This window comes from Daphnia pulicaria, chromosome 1, assembly GCF_021234035.1.
Source record: "Daphnia pulicaria isolate SC F1-1A chromosome 1, SC_F0-13Bv2, whole genome shotgun sequence".
NCBI classification, from domain to species: domain Eukaryota; kingdom Metazoa; phylum Arthropoda; class Branchiopoda; order Diplostraca; family Daphniidae; genus Daphnia; species Daphnia pulicaria.
This window is the reverse complement of record NC_060913.1, coordinates 7,832,919-7,850,175: the sequence shown is the minus strand read 5'-3', so window position 1 is coordinate 7,850,175 and position 17,257 is coordinate 7,832,919. Positions and strand designations below refer to the sequence as shown.

The following is a 17,257-nucleotide window of genomic DNA, read 5'->3' as shown; positions in this document are numbered from 1 at the left end:
CCACTCGAGATTGACGTTTGCTATAGTAACATTTTTTCTTTCTTCTTTCTGCATAGCGCAGCAGTCGCAGTAAATAACCGGGCGGACGGCCTATTCAATCCAGACGTCCGTATCGATCAGGAGGCCAAAGCCCAAAAGTTATTGAATTGATAACACACAAAAGGACACTGCCAGCTATAGAGAGAGGGGGGGTCGGGCTGTATATACGTATGTCAACATGACATTGGCAACTGTACTTGATGGCCATTGGAATGCTCCCGACGTTCTATAGATTTCCGCTGCGACTGACAGCAGCAGCAGGGCCCGTTATATCAAAACCCCAGCGAATGGAAACTCGTTATCAAAATGAAATGTTCTTTTTTCTCAAAAGCCGCCCCCTTTTTGTGTGTGTTGGGTTGGCTGGCCAGCCACACAGAATGAGGTAGACGTCCCGGCCATCTGTTTTTTGATCCAACAAGGAGACCCCACACAGCACACACATCCAAAGGAAAGAAAGAAAAAATGGATCAACATTTTGAAAAGAATATCCAAGCCAAAAGGATTTGATTATAAGGGCCATATGCAGTTGATGCTTATAGACGTAAACGCCTACACAATAAGAGTGGCTATTATATTTAATCTGATTGGATCACAATTTAAAAAAAAATATACTGATGGGTCAGCAGGGGCCAGGTGGTATAGCAACGGCCCATCTTTTACGTCCAGCAGGGATGAAGAAGATTATTATAAGCGTTCGGCGCACCCCCCGTATATACGTATGAATGTGTGTTTGTAGTATATATTGAATTTCTTTAGGTCAAGTAGTAGTAGTAGCTACTGGAACACAACTATACCTTCTCTATAATTCTTTTCTTGTCCATTCACCGGAAACGACGATAATCCGCTATCATTAGCCCCGGCTAAATAAGTTTCTCTCTTGTTTTTTTCGCCCACCCCTGGACAACACCTTCAGGGTCTTCATCAAACGCCTATATATACGATAGCTCCTTCCTGAAACAATTATTTCATGTTTTTCCAGTTAAAACTTTCAAAATAATTAAGAAAAACTTCTCGTCTTATAATCTATTTTTTAAAAAACTATAAGCTCAACAAGTCCTCGTTATATTCGACTGTCCAAAAAATAAAACAAAAATGACATGATGTGGCCGAGAGAAGTCTAAGTAGAGTGCTTCAATAACCTCTCAAAGTAATTGTCCGGTTATTGTCGAAGAGGGTTGCGCTGTAAACCCCAGCCGAAAATGAAATAGCGTCCGCGCCGTTTTTATTTTTATTTAAAAAAAGAATAAAAATAAGACATTTCTGTTTTCATTTTAAAAAAGAAAAATGGTAGAGAGTGTCTGTGTGGAAAGGCGAGTCTTGTTGGTGCCATCTCTCCGTTGGTCTGAGTGTTTTTCTTTTTTCTTCTTTTATATCTATTTAACAGTAGTATATAGTATATGATGTGTGTGTGTACGATTTTTCTTGATCTTTTTCTTCTTCTGCTGGCGGGCGCCACCATCTTATCAACTTTGACATTCGGGGGTGACCCGCGTAATAGCGCGGCCCCTTCCCCCCCCCCCCCCTTTCCACCAAAAAATAAAATAAAAATTTAGGGAATAGACACAGACAGAAAAAAGTCAAGAAGAGAGACTCAAAAAAGGTGATAGGTCAACATCCTTCACAAAAGAAGAAGACGAAGAAAAAGTGCGCGTACCTTCCCACATTTCAATTTCCCATCGTCGCTTTTTTCCCCTTCTTATTGTCTTTTTTCTTCTTCTATACTCTTGACTTTTGTGTATTTTTTCTTCTTCTTCTTCTTCGTCTCGGATGAGCCAAAAGGAGTGTGCTCTTTCATTACAGGTAATCACACCATCTGCCGCGCAACCTGTGCACACGGTCTCTTCTTCTTCTTCTTCTTCTTCTTCGCCCTTTTGGTAATGGCTGTTATGTGTCCTCCACATCCATCTATACGCCATTGTTATTCGATACTCGAAAGAACTTTTTTTTTTATTTTCAAATTTCGCGCGCTTTTTTAAATCTGCGCACCTGTGCGTCTGGTACCCCCATCAACTCTCTCTGCGCATTCAATTGTTTTTTTCTTCAGACATCCAAATCATTTTTAATTGGGATCTTAAGCCTCGAAGGGAGAAAAATGATTCAAATGGACATGTTTAAGTTCTATATAATACCCTAGCTTTTAAATACATCCCAAGCAGGTGCAGCACCCACACATATGTATACGTGTGGGTGGAAAAAAAAAACAATTTTGGCGCGGGGAGTATATAGTGGCGAGAACTTTCTGTTCCATCATCGACGACGAAAAGATAAGAAATCAGTGGAGAGGTGTGTGTCTGCTTCTCTATAGTCGCCTCTAATTGCAGGTGAGTAGAGACACACAGACACACAACACAACCAGCGGGAAATTTTAGAAGGGAAACAAAACATATTATAGCCATCGTCCATGTTTTATTTTCTTTTCTTCCCCAACTGGAAAAAAAAAGGCGCATTATATTCGGATGGCCTCCACCACGCAGCTCCTTCCAGGAAACAATTAGTGGGTGGAAAGTGAAGGGCCACTTATGTCAGAGGGGTCACACACAAAAAAAAAGAATATTAGTACGCCATTATCAACTTATTTTTTTAAGGCCGAAAAAAAGTGAACGTGGGAGAAAAAATGTTTCAATTTTTCTAGTCCACAAGAAGAAAGTTGAAAAGAATTTGACTGACAGTCGGGTGGCAGGTGTATTGTAAGTGCGTGTGTGTATGGGTTGAATTGATCAAATATTTGACTGTTCACTCCGGAGCCAATTTTTGTCCGTCTCTCTGCTCTCAAATAACGATCATCTCTGCCCGCCTTCCGAGTGGCCGCCGGAAAAGGGCAGAATAAAAGCGCAGCCCACAGCAGCGTGACATGTGTGTTTTGGATGTTGTTTGGTGGTGGTGGTGGTGGTGGCCCTGTGTATATGTACATTAGGAAATAGAAGAAGGCCCTCACTCTTGGTGGTTGGCTGGTGAGTGGAGAGAAGTAGTGGTGAGGGGGGACCTGTGTGTTTGTACACACGACTGTGCTGTATTTTCCCGTGTTTACACAGAAATATTAGGGCCAGCAACCAGCACCCTCGACGGGAGGTTAAATAGAAAAGAAGAAGAAACTCATTACCAAGTGGCGCGGGATCAAAACCAGCCGCCCCACACACCGATGAAATTTGTTTGTTTTTTTCTTTGAACAAACAAATGACGTGATTCGAATTCTATAAACGAAACGAAATTTAATATTCTACATGAGGCTGTAAGCTACTGGATATAATATCGACAGGTTGAAAAAAAAAAGAAGAAAAAGAAACTTTTGATTTTAATTTTTTCGATTTTGGCGCCCTGTTATACCAACAGGTCAAACAGATGTGTGGCGCGGGCTCGTCAAATGGGGCGGGTATTTTTTCGGTGGGGGAACTTCCCGACCGATGCCTCTCTCTCTCTCTTTTCCCCCCATCTTTTTTATATTTTTTTTCCAGGCAAAATTCACCTGGAACAAGAGAGCGGTATTCTCTTTGATCTTCCATCACGGCCCTTCCCAACCAGAAAGAAAAAAAAATAACTTTTCAAGTTCTTCACCATTTTATATATGTGTGTACTTTCTGACCCCCATCGGCAAAAAAAAAAACCCTCCTTTTATTTTACAAAAGGTCAAAAAATCGGCACCTCACCACTTTTCTCTCTCTCTGTGTGGATGAATTTGTTTCAAAAGAAAATGACAAGCCGCTCTCCTTTTCTTTTTTGCTTTTCGACCGAGACAATTAACAACTAGTGATGGCCCCCATTTCTTATTGGTTTTTTTGACAGCGGCGTTCGAAATGCCCGCCAACGCGACTCTCTAATTTCAACTGGACCAACACAGTCGTCCTTTTGCTCTACGCGTCCGTCTATACTGCGAAAAAAACACCCCAAAAAGTGCAAGACGACGAAACAGACTTGTATCTATAGACGTCGACTTATCAGAAAGTTTACGAGCCCCGGATGACCATCCGGTGGTGGTGGTGGGGATCCATGCGGAATAAGGGTCGACAAGTACGTTGTGTACTACAGTACGTCTATACTTTTGATTTTTCTCATGGATTTAAAGAATTTAGATTTCTTTCTTGAGGGGGGAAAACAAAACAATAGATGATGCTGGAGAAGAAGAATAAGAAAAAAATATCCAAGAAGTATAATCAAGTTAGACGTGGATGTATTTGCATAGCCGCGGGAGCAAAACATTCCCGAAGGCATTCAGCGATAGACGCGGCGGACGCAATCAGCCGCCACCGCCGCTTTCCAGTCAACAACAATCCGCTTCGTTAAACGAAAGTTTTTTGCCTTTGCAGCTTCTATACACTCATTCCAGCGCTTGAGAGAAGAAAAAATGATGAGGTCCACAAGTGATGTCCATCTATTTAAATATATTCCGAACGAGAAAAAGAATTGGACAGCCACAGCACAACCGGCTAATAAGCGACGCGCACTCGATCAAAGTCCAATATGATGACCATTCGACTCGCTTCAAAACGAATCAAATTCAAAATATTTATTTTGTTTTTTTTTCTAGATTTTACATTTGACCAAATCAGAGCCGGATAGACGATGGCCTCCGGCGGGATATGTGTGTGTGCGGTTGGAGATAAGATTAGAACTATAGACGTCCGAGAAGAAATAATAATAATAATAATCATCACAAGTCAATATGTTTTGGGTTTGGTTTTTCCGGACTCTTTTGCTCTGCGTGGGAGACGAAGCTGCATGCGCCAGGGGGTTAGTCAGTGCCATTTCTGTAACGAAGGGGAAAAGTCAACTGGCAGCAGCAGCAGCAGCAGAGGAACGATGAGTAATAAGGAAAGGCGAAAGATGGATCGGCTAGTCGTGGCATCCATCAGCAGCAGTCTGATGCTGCTGGTCGTGGCCGGACTCGTTCATCCGTCATCGGGCGGCATCACCACTACCAGCAGGTCGACGTCGTGCGGTTACCAGGTAGAGAGACTACTATAAATATTCGATATCATCGTGAAAATACATAAAGGGAGGCCTCTCGTCTCGGCGTGAGTTATGCTCTATACGGATGGATAACAAGTAGTGTGACGTCAATGTTTACACACACACAACACCCACACACAGAAAACCGCCTCGGCCTTTTCTTCTTATGTATTTCTGGGAGAGATGTTGAATAAGGCGCGCATTTTTTGATTATTTATTTATATTTATTTATATTTTTTCGTATTATTCGCCCTCCTTTTCTTATCCGGGATCCCGGCTGTCTATTATAGATTCCAACATATATATGTATGTATGTAGTTAAATTAATAATCAACTTTCTCTCTACAACAAAAGCGGTAGGGGGAACCAACAAAATAGAGAAATGGATAATTCACGTTGATAACGATCGCCATTTATTTTGTTCTGCTGTGTGATAATGGCCGCGTCCGTCCAGCTGTGCTGGTGTGTGCATTCACAACACACATAGATATAAGATATACATTACAAAAGATTTCACCCCTTTTGTTGTGTGCCGCGACGTCGGGTGTGTAAATTAATGACGCGGTCGAGATATCTGTGGGGAGGAAAGAGTTAAGAAGGTTGAGACTTTATTAACGATTATTCACGCATCTTCAGTGCACTGCCACAGCCCGTTTGGAAGCTATTATATACAGCGTGAGTATAAATATTGAACTTCTTCTTCTTGTTTTTTCTTTTCTTTTTGAAATAACCGCGCAGAGTTGCCACGCTACGAAACCTGGCTTCATCAACGTCCACCTAGTGCCACGTAAATTACAATTACCAATTAGACGCAGCAAAAGAACGTGCCGGGCTATTTATAACTATTTTCTTTTTTTTTCCTCTTACATTATATCCAGACACTCACGATGACGTCGGCTGGCTCAAGACGGTCGACCAATATTACTACGGATGTACGGTGAAAACAACAACTGCTGTGATTACACAATAAGCGCCAATCAAACCGTGTACGTGCGTGTCCAAAAATATAAATATGACGCAATTTGTTATCCTTTTAGCTCGCACCGGGATCCAAAAAGCTGGCGTCCAGTACATCCTGGACAGTGTCGTCGAAGAATTACAGGCCAATCCCGAACGCAGGTATCTCAAATCCTTCTGTCATTTTCTGTTGTTGTTGTTTTGTTCTGATCGTTTGTTCATTAAAATAAAATTCTAAAAAACGAATCAGATTCATCTACGTGGAAATGGCTTTCTTCTGGCAGTGGTGGGAGGAGCAGGATGAATCGACGCGGGACGTTGTGCGTGATTTGGTGAGCCAAGGGCGTCTCGAGTTCATCAACGGCGGCTGGTGCATGAACGACGAAGCTACAACTCATTACGTCGACATTATCGATCAAATGTCTCTAGGCCTCAGGTTCGTTCGTTCGCCCGTCTCTCCCAGACACTCACACAAAACCTTTCCCTTTTTTATTTTAATGGCCCAGCACCAATCCATTCCGTCTGTGTATATCTTTAATTGTATTTCTTTATTTTTTGAAAAAAACATTCTTCTTCTTCTGATCATTTACAGCCTTTTGAACGACACGTTCGGAGAGTGCGGCCGGCCTCGAATCGCTTGGCAGATTGATCCTTTTGGCCATTCCAGGGAGCAGGCTTTTATCTTCTCTCAGATGGTAAAACATACAGTAGAATATAAAAATGGACGACACGAAAAATTCTGGAAGAGGTGTTATAATAATAAAAAATCTCGAACGCCGAACGTTTCCAGGGTTACGACGGCCTCTTCTTCGGTCGCTTGGATCACGAAGATAAGAAGCAGCGCATGGCTGCCAAAACTATGGAGATGGTCTGGTCCAGCAGCAGTCTCGGTATATAATTGCATAGATCAATTGATGGAGAGAATAATATAAGCGACTCAATTTAATGTTGTGATTTTGGGTTACAGGCCAAACCGGTTGGCTCTTCACGGGCGTCAATTACAATTTATATCAACCGCCTCCGGGATTCTGTTTTGACATTTTGTGCAGCGACTTGCCCGTGATTGACAACCCCAAATCCAAAGAGTACAACGTCGATCAGCGGGTTATAAATTGGCCGTAAAAAATAACAATTTCAATTTCATTTAAACGATTTAATGCGCAGGTAACTGAATTTCTCAATTACTGTCAACGACAATCGGAGGCCTACGCCACCGATCACATTTTGTTGACGATGGGAGGCGATTTCACGTACCAGGATGCCAACGTCTGGTACAAGAACATGGACAAGCTCATCAAGTATAAAATCAGAATCAAATCAAATTGTCTCTTATGTAAATTTCTACATTTAAAACGAAAAATTCCATTCGTGTGGGGAAAAAGGTACGCCAACGAGCGGCAAACGAACGGCTCTCGTTTTAACCTGCTGTATTCCACGCCGAGCTGCTACGTCAAGTCTCTGAACGGCGTCAAGAAATCGTGGCCACTGAAAACGGACGATTTCTTTCCTTACGGCAGCGACGCCCATTCTTACTGGACGGGCTACTTCACTTCACGCCCAGCCTTTAAATACATGGTCCGCCAGGGCAGCAACCTCCTCCAGGTTAGACGCAATTAAAACTTAAAGGGATACACATGTATGTATATACACACATCAAGATGAATATCATTTGGAGAATTCTGTTGTATTTGAAAAAATAGGCCTGCAAACAAATGGATTCGGCATTGTCGTGGAGCGGGTCGACCAATCAAGGCGACGTCAACGTCATGAAACGGGCCATGGGCATCGCCCAACATCACGACGCTGTCAGCGGAACTGAGAAGCAAGCCGTGGTCCAAGATTACCAGGGCCGGCTGCACGAGGGCGTGGTCGAATGTCAGAAAACGCAGGCCTCGTATTATCAGTTGAGTCAGATCGGATAAGAAACATAAACTTTGCGGTTGAAATTTTCTTCAACGATTTTCCAATTGGATTTGATTTCAAAACAGGAGTCAGCTGCCCATTTTGGGCCGGCCACTGCCGGACGTCAAGTTCTGCCAGCTCAACGTCAGCCAGTGTGACGTCTCGGAGACCAGCGGCCGATTTGTGGTCAACATTTACAACTCTTTGGCCAGGCACGTCGACAAATATGTCCGCATTCCAGTAGCTGGTGGAGACTCTTACCAAGTCCTCGACCCTGACGGTATGTTGTATCGGATAACCGCCTGAAATTCCAGCCGTTTGTTAACGCTATCTTATGTGTTCGACTGTGTCTAATAAGAAAGCTGACTATACGTATGTGAATCTTTCTTTTGTCTAAAGGTAAAGTGGTGGATTCGCAGTTGATTCCAATTTCACCTCAAGTTCAGGCTCTTCCTGGACGGACAAGCTCAGCCACAGAAGAGCTGGTAATTTACTCAAATTGATTTGATACAACCAATATTTTTAAAGGTGTATAAATGTTCGGATTGGTTAATTATTTTTTTTTTTCAATTTGATTTGAAAAAAGGTATTTTTAGCCGCCCAGTTGCCACCTATTGGTTCAAAATCCTACTATGTCGAACGGGACTCCAAGCACCGCCGGCGCCATTCGTTCAAATCCAAATCACAGCGATTGGTTCCCGGCGAGGACCACATCATCACCACTGACGTAATAACAGATTTACAATTTAAAAATTGGAATTATTATTATCATTTTTTTTTTAATGATATGAGTAGAAAGTGAAGGTGAGAGTTGATGGGACAACGGGACTGCTGAGTTCGGTGACGGTCAACGGCGAAGAATATTTCGTCCAGCAAGAGTTCCTTTGGTATCCGGGATACAACGGCGATAACGAATCGGCCGACCGGAGATCATCGGGCGCCTACATCTTCCGGCCGAACGGAACTGACGCTTTTCCAATGAGGCGGACAATGACCGCCGCCATTATCACCGCAGTCTACACCGGTATACATATAAGAATCCAAAATTGGATTTGGATGATTCAATTCAAAATCAATTTAAAAAAATCAGGTCCACTGGTCCAGGAAATTCACCAGTTTTACGATTCCTGGGTGAGTCAAGTCATCCGCATTTACCGAGGCCAGGAGCATGTGGAATTGGATTGGGTCGTCGGTCCTGTTCCGGTGAGGTGAGTGAACTTATAATTGACCCACTTTTATTTTTTCCCTGGAAAAATTAGCTCTGAAATAATGCACGGGGGCTTAATTGAATTTTTTGAAAACCCCAGCGACAAAATTGGAAAGGAAGTCATAAGTCGCGTGACGACGACCATTTTACAGAGCGACGGGACTTTCTACACGGATTCCAACGGTTTTTACCATTTTCTAAATTTTGTTTCAAAAAATAATTTGAATTTCCTTTTTTTTTTAAATTAAAATTTTCTCCAACGGCGACCCGCGCGCTGTAGGTCGCCAGACATTGAGACGCGAACTGGACGCTAGAGAGTCTTACACCTATACGCCAACCGAGCCCGTCTCGGGCAATTACTACCCCATCAATTCTCACCTTTTCATCCGAGACCCAGTGGGGGAGCAGCAGGCCACCGTCCTGGTCGACCGCTCCCAGGGAGGGTCTAGTCTGATTGGCGGATTGATCGAACTGATGGTGCACAGACGACTGCTCCGCGACGACTCGTTTGGCGTGGACGAGCCCCTTGACGAGACGGCCTTTCAGCAGGGCCTTGTCGTCCGCGGATCGCACTATCTGATCCTCAGCGACGGACCCAGTTCGGCCGGCAGATATCGACCTTTGGCGCAACAGATTTACAAGCAACCGCAACTCTCCTTTATCCCCACAACGCTGACCTTTGTTGACTGGAGGAGACTCTACAAAACTCAAGTATTCAGACTTAATAGATGGCGAAGACTATGTTAAACTGTTAAGTCATTTTATTGGTGTTTGTTTTTATTAAAGCAACAATTAATCAGCCGGGAATTGCCGGAAAATGTCAATCTGCTGACGCTGGAGAATCGGTCAGACGGATCTTATCTGATTCGATTGGAACATATCTACGACGTTGGAGAGGATAAAGTCTTATCTGAACCAGTCACTGTTTCCCTTAAAGTAATTTTTAAATTTTTTTATAAACATTGTAAATCATTTAAAAAATATAATTGAAATTTAGGACCTTTTCCCTGGATTCGCCATCACGTCCGCTGAAGAAACGATCCTAGGAGGGAATCAATTGAAAAAAGATTCTCAACGTTTGGTGTGGCACTCGTCGTCGGATAAACAAACGAATGTCCGCTCTTCCCACTCTGATGAATTCCCGGACTTGGACCTCCAACCCATGGAGATACGCACTTTTATTTTGAATCTCGTTCGTGACAATCGACTGGATAAATAGGCTAGTTTTCTTTTTCTCCTGAGGAATTGCATATTTTAACTTTTTGTTTTTACTTTGATCAATACATCGAAAATCGGTACCACAAGTCGTTTTTATGTTAATCACGAAATGATATAACGAAGTCACGACAAAAGGTTCACGGTTATACTGATTGGAAATCTATGAATATGTTGATTAACAATAAAGAAAAAACTATGGGTCACGACAATCCTAGACGTGATGGTTCGTGTTTTTTTAAATAATTGAACAACATAAAACGCGTGTGCTTTTTATTAGTTTTATTGAAATTTGATCTGTCGACAACATGTCATTAATGTGGGAAAGTAGGAAAACTGAATGAGAATGAAAGAAACAGAAGGCAAAGCAGTGTATATTGTGGCGTTATTACGGATACCAAATTTTGCCGTCGTTCACTAGCTGATTGTACGCCTTGCGACAGTTGGATAGCCTTCCGCAAATCGTCCTGCCGGGTTTGTTCAAGTTTGTTCGGTCGATGGTGACATCGCAAAGAAAAGTTGCATTTTTCAACGCTTTACCGTTGCTTTTCAGGTTGGGACAATCGACAACCACCGGCAGATTCTCGATGATGTCGACGGAGGCTGCTCGACGACTATCTGCATCTCCTCCCGATATGCTGAGCTTTACATTCTCCTGCTGACGATCGAAAATACTGATTTTCACGCCGTATTCCCGTTCCAGACGCTCCACATTTTGACCCCCTCGCCCAACGACACGGCCATAGTCCCGATTCAAAATGTTCGTTAGAATAATCCTGCTACCCGAATCCGTTCGCTCAACATCCTTGGAAATAATTAAGAAATCCTCGGCCGGAATGTCTTCTGGTTGGCGTGTCGAAAACTGGCTGATGTCGAGATCCATTGGAATCGGTTCAGGGATCGGTTTCTGCTCATTCGTGCGATTTTCGGGAGTTATCGTAGCCTGTTGGGTTGAGACTGGACGAGAATTTTGTGTGGCCTTGTTGAGACGATTGACAGTCTGGTGTGTTTTGGAAATAAATCGGCCGAGAGTTGGCCCCTCATCTTCATCAAATTCGTTCTGCTGGAATGACGTTGCTGGACTGTGGTGGTGGCCGGTGAGTGGTTGTTCCGGTTGAGTCCAAATCGATTGGAGACTTCTCTCATATCCAACGATTTTAGATGGCTGGGTAGTATTAAGCTTAGCCTGAGCGATTTCTTCTTCCAGTTCCGCGATCCGCCGGTCTTTTGATTGATAAACACTCAACAAATCCGTTTTCAACTGAATTTCGGAGGCCGTAAGGTGACAGATCGTCTGTTGGAGTTGAACGTTCTGTTCCTTTTCGGTGTCAAGTTCCATCCGGAGATGTTTCGATTCCGACTGGGTGGATTGCGATTGCTGGGATAATACTTGATTCTGCTTGATAAGACGGTCGATGAGCTCAGTCATGGATGCTAGACCGAATTTGGCTTCTGTCACCATCGTCTTTATTGGCCACCTCACTTCTTCAGGTATAGGATTCGTCGTGTCAAGGAATTCTTGAAATATTTGCAGGTTCTGGCACAGGGCAGGGATGTGGCCGTACGCTTGCTGGACATCAGCGGTGGTCATTGGTTTGAATCCAGGTTCTGGAGAGTTGATCTCAGATTTGTTCATTTTCGGAGTTTGATTTGACTCTATTAGTGAATTTCACCGTTGAGAAATGTTGTATGTCTACTTCTGAATTGAGTGGTCCTTATATGCACTTCAGTATGAGACATTTGATTAGCAAGTACCCAGAGGAGGTCATTTTCATTAATATTTTATTTTAGTATAAACTCAAGTTCAAATGTTTTTGGATTTTTTTAAATGTCATTAATTTACCCTCATTGTTCAATCATTTTAATGGAGAAATATTTGTTAATTATTTTCATAATCATTAAAATGAAAATCGAGTATATGGACTATGGAGAGAGAGAGAGAATTCTGCCATAGTGACGGACTGGTCTCTTTGTGCATTAAGCTCATACTAACTTTTTACCACGAATTGAATTTAACCATTTTGTATTTTATTATCGCCTGACTATATATGTAAAATTGATAAGACCACAAAAAGACGTCATTGATACTGTGTCTCATATAAGACCAGTAAGAATAAACACGATATCTGAATCTCCTATTTAGTGTCACCTTTTTAGTGACCTAAATTTCCCGCTGCGATTAATTCTCGAAATAACTATATTCCAATCAATTCAAATTCAGCGGTTCTTGTAGTGTACATTGTACAAGCCCTAAGGCCTAACCGGAGTGTACCCGCACTATGTTATTTTTGAAAAAATTCACAAAACGGCAACGTTGTTGCGTAAAAAGAACTTGTCTGGACTTGTCTGGAATCGCCTGAGCGAAATCGGCATCTCGAAAAGACTCAAACAACCCACGAAGGCTACACTACAACAAAGTTTTATCGACTACTGAGGCACTAGAAGACGCTTGTGTTACTTTACTTTCAAAAGTGAATTACTGAATTTAGCAGACATCTACCATGGCTGGAGGTAGGATCCTTACATCAATCCTTATTATTACCTATTCTCTCAAATTGTGCCTCATCAATTCATTTCACAACAAAATGAATGCTGAATGTTTTGTTCTATTCACATTTTATCCTGTGATTGTTTGATTGTTCTAATTAATTGTTCTGTTTGCAGTTTCTGTCTGTGATCGAGCTTTCAAAAGGCCTAGGTTAGATGAAAGTGATTTCTTTGAAAGCAGTAGCTGTGCCAGTGATGAGTCTTGTCACACTTGGCAGGGCTATGAAACAGGTAAATTTTTCTCCATTAAATTCTAGCTGGAGATGGCAATTCAGTATTTAGCTTGTTATCAGCTTGGGTCCAGGACTCGGGAGACAATTGGTCTCCATCATCTAGTGAGCCGGAGTCTGACGGTGATGCTACTGATGTCATTTATGAAGTTGAATATGAAATTGCAACCGACTCCTCCAGTGATGACCTAGATGATGAAGAATCCGGTTCTTCTGATATTGATGTAAGTAATTCACCTTTGGTGTTTTTAATTTATTTTTACCAGTGTTTATTCTAACAAATTAAATCTGTTCGTGTAGGCTGCTCTTATTCCAATAATTGCTGCTCAACTAGAGGAAGAATGTTTAACTGACATTGAAAGTTCTGATGATGATGGAATAATTAGAAACAGTCCAATTCCAGTACCTTCCCTGGAAGACAGATGGAAATGCCTTCGATGTGGCGTTCATAATGTTCCACCCATGCGATATTGCCACAAATGCTACGAGGTTGGTCTTTTTGGTTCCTAAAGTTACACTTAAGCATCGAATACAAATGAACTTCTTACAACAGATCAGAAAAGGTTGGTTAGATCCCAGGCCGAAGCGACGAAGAGCTAAAAGACCTCGTGGTGAGAGCGGCAGCCTGGACCAAAATCCTTCCGGTTCCTCAGTATCTTCGGTTGCCTCGTCAGTGCGAGTACGAGAAGAATCTTTGATTTCCTCTCAAACTAGTGTAGATAGTGGTGTCATGTCACAAAGTTCTTCTTATGAAGAAGAGCAACATCTGCTTCCCGGAGCCAGCCACATTGATGATCGGAAGCCGCCGTGCAGCTGCTCCGACTTGTGCGGACTCTGCGGCTTGCGACCTGTCGACGGAGCATTCATGCACGGTAACACTGGCCATCAGCTCTACTGTTACTCTTGTAGCAAACGTGTCTGGCGTCAGAGGAAAAAATGTCCCATGTGCCGACGGACTATTGGTAAAGTAGTAAAAATGTTTCGAGTATCCAGCTGACAACAATGATAGCTATCGTCGAACTAGTACATAGAATAATTCTTTGAACGGTTGTAAATGTTGAGATGGTAACATTCATTTGGAATCATCTGGGGTTATACATATTATTTTCCAAACATTTTCTAATCATTGTCACTTGTTGGTCGGTGTAACTGTCCTCTTGCTTAGCTTCAGTTTCTTGCTGCTTCCGATTCGTCTGTTGAACATCCAACTAATTTCAAGGGGAGCGGAAAATCAATACATGAGGTTTGAGTAATTTTTCCAACAAGTAAATCATTACCTGAATAACTCGATAGCCTAGTTGTCTTGACAGACGAATCTTGAGAGCCATTAAACGTTCCGGTTGATTACTGTGACGCATACACACATACGAATCTAGTAATTCCACTGCCACCTTTTCCCTATGTAAGGCGGATTTAAAGACGAACGAAAACTGAATATACAATCAATTATCTACCTTTTGTAATTGAACGTTAGGCCGGCATAATTCAAGTGAGGAACTGTAGTACAGCAACGGATGTTTTCCCAGCCAAGTTCTTCTCTGGAGCGGTCGATGACATTGGCCAAACTAGCAAGTCGGGGACGCTTGATCAACTCCTTTTCCGCTTTGTATGCAGGTAAGTTCAAAGAAATCTCGGGTAAAAACTTGACGATCACCGACAGATGGGGAACCTCAATCCGTGCAGCTTCCATGAAGAGAGCCAAGCGCGATTGACGTATGGTCTTCTTCTGGCTTATCACGATGTCGATGAAATTTCTATCAATAACCCTCTCGATCAGTGACACAGGGTAAACTTTCCAACAGGCCAACGAGAGGAAAAAGTCAGCGAGGAGATGCCAATCTTTATCTAGCTGAAAACTGCCTGAAGTCCAACCAGTGTTAACCTGGTCGATCATTTCTGCAACGATTCTGTCTCTAGATATGACATCTGTCGGAATTAAGCAGCTTGCAGTCCACAAGAAGCGAGTCAAATCTTTGACGCGTGTTCCTTCGGAAGGATGGATGAACCTTTGGGGAGTCTCTATTGGTTTCTTAGCGTTAACTTCTATAAGGTGTGTGATGTTTTCAATCAGTTTTTCATTGATGAGACAGCGATTATCAGCTAAAAGTGCCAAGCTAAGAAAGTAAAATTTTTGAATATTTTGACGGTTAAAGTAGTTTAAAATCTACAAGAATTATCTTACGCGTGGGTTGCTTGAGCCAAGTTCAAATTGCGGGCAGGTGGAGATGATAACGATGCTATCAATGATTCAAATAGCTTTGTCGATCCGAAGCCGGCCTTACGAAACACTTTGAGCATACAGAGCGACTCTTGAGTGACGTGACCTGGACGCGATTCGATTTCTGTCTGTAGGAGTAAGTCGATAACGCGCAGCATTGGCTTGGATGAGACTATGACGCTATTTGTAAACCAGGCGTTACAAAGAATACTCGTCTCGAACGAGTTGAGGCACTGAAATAAGGCAGGGTCTGTTTTTAAACGTTCGTAAATGCACCGCAAACAATCGTTTGAATACTGGGATTTCTCCAGCGAGACCAAAAAAGACCACATGACTAGTTCTTGGGGTGTGGAACACTTCTCAATCCAATCATTCGCTTTAGATAACAATTGCCGGTAGAAGGACCCCTTCTTAAAATTGTCACCAACAATGCGATATTGCGTGTGCGCCAAAGCGAGGGCCTCAAATCCAGAGCACTGATGAAGATCCTTTTCTTGTGATTTCCAATAGTTCAACCTGCCATCAAGGGGTAGTTTGGTAAAAATTGTTGAAGAATGTTTTAACACTGAAATGTCTTTAGTGAGTTCAGCCACATACAATTTCTTGTTTTCTTCGGTTGGTTGATATCCAGCAGGAAGATGGGACATTTCATTGGATGGAGCACCACACAAATCTTTATACTTTTCACTTTTTTGAAAAAAATCTAAAATTCTATGTTTAAATGTGTGGACGCTTTCAAATTCTTTGCAAGTTTCATAGGATGCTGATGTTGAAGATTTGTAATGGGAATTAATGGGTAGCCTTTTAGCAACAAAATTTTGTCGACTAAAAACAATAAAAGATTGCTTCCAAGCCTTCAGCATTCTTGAAAAAGGAAAACTGTGAAATAGAAAATGAAAGAGATTATTTTTATCTGTGTATGCACAATATGTTTAAACATTCTAAAAGTTCTCCCAGAAATTGAGCCGGCTGTTACCGCTGTTACACAGAAATTGTTGTCCTACATAAGGAAATACATTTCTTTTCCTGATATATTCAAGTTATAAGTTTATAAATAAATTTACAAGAACATTTACCGCTTGATAAAGTCCCTGATATATTTCGATAAAAAAACTCGCGATTTAACTCATTCACCATTCATATTCAAATCTGCATTGAACTCGCTCAAAATTTTCCAATTTTCAATGTTGATTTGAAAAGCATTCGTCTGCAGTGCAGACGAACTCCCATTAGAACTGGGAAGCGGTGTTGCACTTTTTATGTTTTTACGAAGCTCAGTAAATTACCCGAAAGTTTTCTGGAATTCTGAATTCAAGTAGGATTTTTCAGTTTTAATTGATTTTGCACTACTCGACTGACTGTAAGCGAAAATTAAAAAAAAAAAAATTGAGGAACTGCTGCATGTTTAATTGGCTTCATGGTTTATATATTATCCGCAAGATGGCTTACGTAATAAATCGGCGGGAAACTCGATATTTCTGATTTTCAAAGTTAAGTTGTTGCATAAGTTCGTGTACCCCAGTAGCCCGACGGTCGAAGTTTACGATATCCCAAACTTTTCCCAAGTTCCATTCCTTTTACATAATCCTGTGTCAGATGTCTTGTATGACAGGTCTCGATGTTCGTACTATATTCAATGAATCAATACTACATACGCTACATCGCTACAACATAAAATTATGAAGGTAGTCGTGTCAAATCACTGTTAAACTCACTTCCCGGTCTATTGGGCGTGTCCTGTTGCAATTAAGAAGGTATGCAATAAAGATCTTACCCTCAAAACCCCGGTGTTTCGGCTAGTGGTCTCAGGCTCCGAAGTTGACTTTAGCCGTTTAGCGTCGTGCGATTACCAACTTCGGATCGCTTAACATTGCCCTTAAACCCGGTAATACAAAGCGGCCCAATCTAGGCCCAGTGCGCATCAGTCAGTGCCCGCTTGTTCTGCTCCTAATAATCTTTCTAAAACTATATAGTTTTATGATATAGAAATCAATAAAT

The 17,257-nt window shown here is 42.0% G+C and overlaps 3 protein-coding genes across 7 annotated transcripts; 2 read left to right on the top strand and 1 right to left on the bottom strand.

The window, feature by feature from the left end:
- Nucleotides 1–4,754: 4,754 nt before the first annotated feature.
- LOC124338162 (lysosomal alpha-mannosidase-like) lies at nucleotides 4,755–10,353 on the top strand. 4 transcript variants are annotated; one of them, XM_046792870.1, is made up of 20 exons: nucleotides 4,755–4,980; nucleotides 5,722–5,770; nucleotides 5,862–5,915; nucleotides 6,021–6,102; nucleotides 6,191–6,376; nucleotides 6,533–6,635; nucleotides 6,731–6,830; nucleotides 6,908–7,044; nucleotides 7,105–7,238; nucleotides 7,323–7,542; nucleotides 7,641–7,843; nucleotides 7,929–8,116; nucleotides 8,236–8,327; nucleotides 8,429–8,569; nucleotides 8,638–8,866; nucleotides 8,933–9,050; nucleotides 9,150–9,232; nucleotides 9,330–9,760; nucleotides 9,836–9,985; nucleotides 10,047–10,353. In XM_046792870.1, exons 1-20 carry the CDS (start codon nucleotides 4,834–4,836, stop codon nucleotides 10,266–10,268), a joined length of 3,069 nt encoding a protein of 1,022 aa, XP_046648826.1. In that variant the 5' UTR covers nucleotides 4,755–4,833; the 3' UTR covers nucleotides 10,269–10,353. The 4 variants fall into 4 exon arrangements, with proteins under 4 accessions (XP_046648826.1, XP_046648509.1, XP_046649647.1 ...); XM_046792553.1 differs by having other exon boundaries at nucleotides 4,756–4,980; nucleotides 7,929–8,122; nucleotides 8,242–8,327; XM_046793691.1 differs by having other exon boundaries at nucleotides 4,756–4,980; nucleotides 5,862–5,920; nucleotides 7,929–8,122; nucleotides 8,242–8,327.
- Nucleotides 10,354–12,577: 2,224 nt separating this feature from the next.
- On the top strand, nucleotides 12,578–14,298 carry LOC124321248 (E3 ubiquitin-protein ligase Mdm2-like). Its single transcript, XM_046784156.1, has 5 exons — nucleotides 12,578–12,775; nucleotides 12,929–13,042; nucleotides 13,105–13,265; nucleotides 13,342–13,530; nucleotides 13,595–14,298. Exons 1-5 carry the CDS (start codon nucleotides 12,766–12,768, stop codon nucleotides 14,036–14,038), a joined length of 918 nt encoding a protein of 305 aa, XP_046640112.1. The 5' UTR covers nucleotides 12,578–12,765; the 3' UTR covers nucleotides 14,039–14,298.
- On the bottom strand, nucleotides 14,093–16,811 carry LOC124321247. Of its 2 annotated transcripts, XM_046784155.1 has the most exons (5): nucleotides 16,336–16,811; nucleotides 15,224–16,138; nucleotides 14,496–15,155; nucleotides 14,319–14,439; nucleotides 14,093–14,249 (listed from the first exon to the last, which is right to left on the bottom strand). In XM_046784155.1, exons 2-5 carry the CDS (start codon nucleotides 16,120–16,122, stop codon nucleotides 14,124–14,126), a joined length of 1,806 nt encoding a protein of 601 aa, XP_046640111.1. In that variant the 5' UTR covers nucleotides 16,123–16,138; nucleotides 16,336–16,811; the 3' UTR covers nucleotides 14,093–14,123. The 2 variants fall into 2 exon arrangements, with proteins under 2 accessions (XP_046640111.1, XP_046640110.1); XM_046784154.1 differs by lacking the exon at nucleotides 16,336–16,811 and having other exon boundaries at nucleotides 15,224–16,317.
- Nucleotides 16,812–17,257: the final 446 nt, after the last annotated feature.

Excerpts from the sequence above, each read along its gene's own strand:
- LOC124338162 (XM_046792870.1), top strand. The coding sequence starts at position 4,834 with ATGAGTAATAAGGAAAGGCGAAAGATGGATCGGCTAGTCGTGGCATCC. Across the intron at positions 7,844-7,928 it reads ACGCAGGCCTCGTATTATCA|GAGTCAGCTGCCCATTTTGG; the intron begins GTTGAGTCAGAT and ends ATTTCAAAACAG. Across the intron at positions 9,986-10,046 it reads CAGTCACTGTTTCCCTTAAA|GACCTTTTCCCTGGATTCGC; the intron begins GTAATTTTTAAA and ends ATTGAAATTTAG.
- LOC124321248 (XM_046784156.1), top strand. Across the intron at positions 13,043-13,104 it reads TTGGCAGGGCTATGAAACAG|CTTGGGTCCAGGACTCGGGA; the intron begins GTAAATTTTTCT and ends GCTTGTTATCAG. Across the intron at positions 13,266-13,341 it reads CCGGTTCTTCTGATATTGAT|GCTGCTCTTATTCCAATAAT; the intron begins GTAAGTAATTCA and ends CTGTTCGTGTAG.
- LOC124321247 (XM_046784155.1), bottom strand. The coding sequence starts at position 16,122 with ATGCTGAAGGCTTGGAAGCAATCTTTTATTGTTTTTAGTCGACAAAAT. Across the intron at positions 14,440-14,495 it reads CTAACGTTCAATTACAAAAG|GGAAAAGGTGGCAGTGGAAT; the intron begins GTAGATAATTGA and ends CGCCTTACATAG. Across the intron at positions 14,250-14,318 it reads TAGGCTATCGAGTTATTCAG|TTGGATGTTCAACAGACGAA; the intron begins GTAATGATTTAC and ends CCTTGAAATTAG.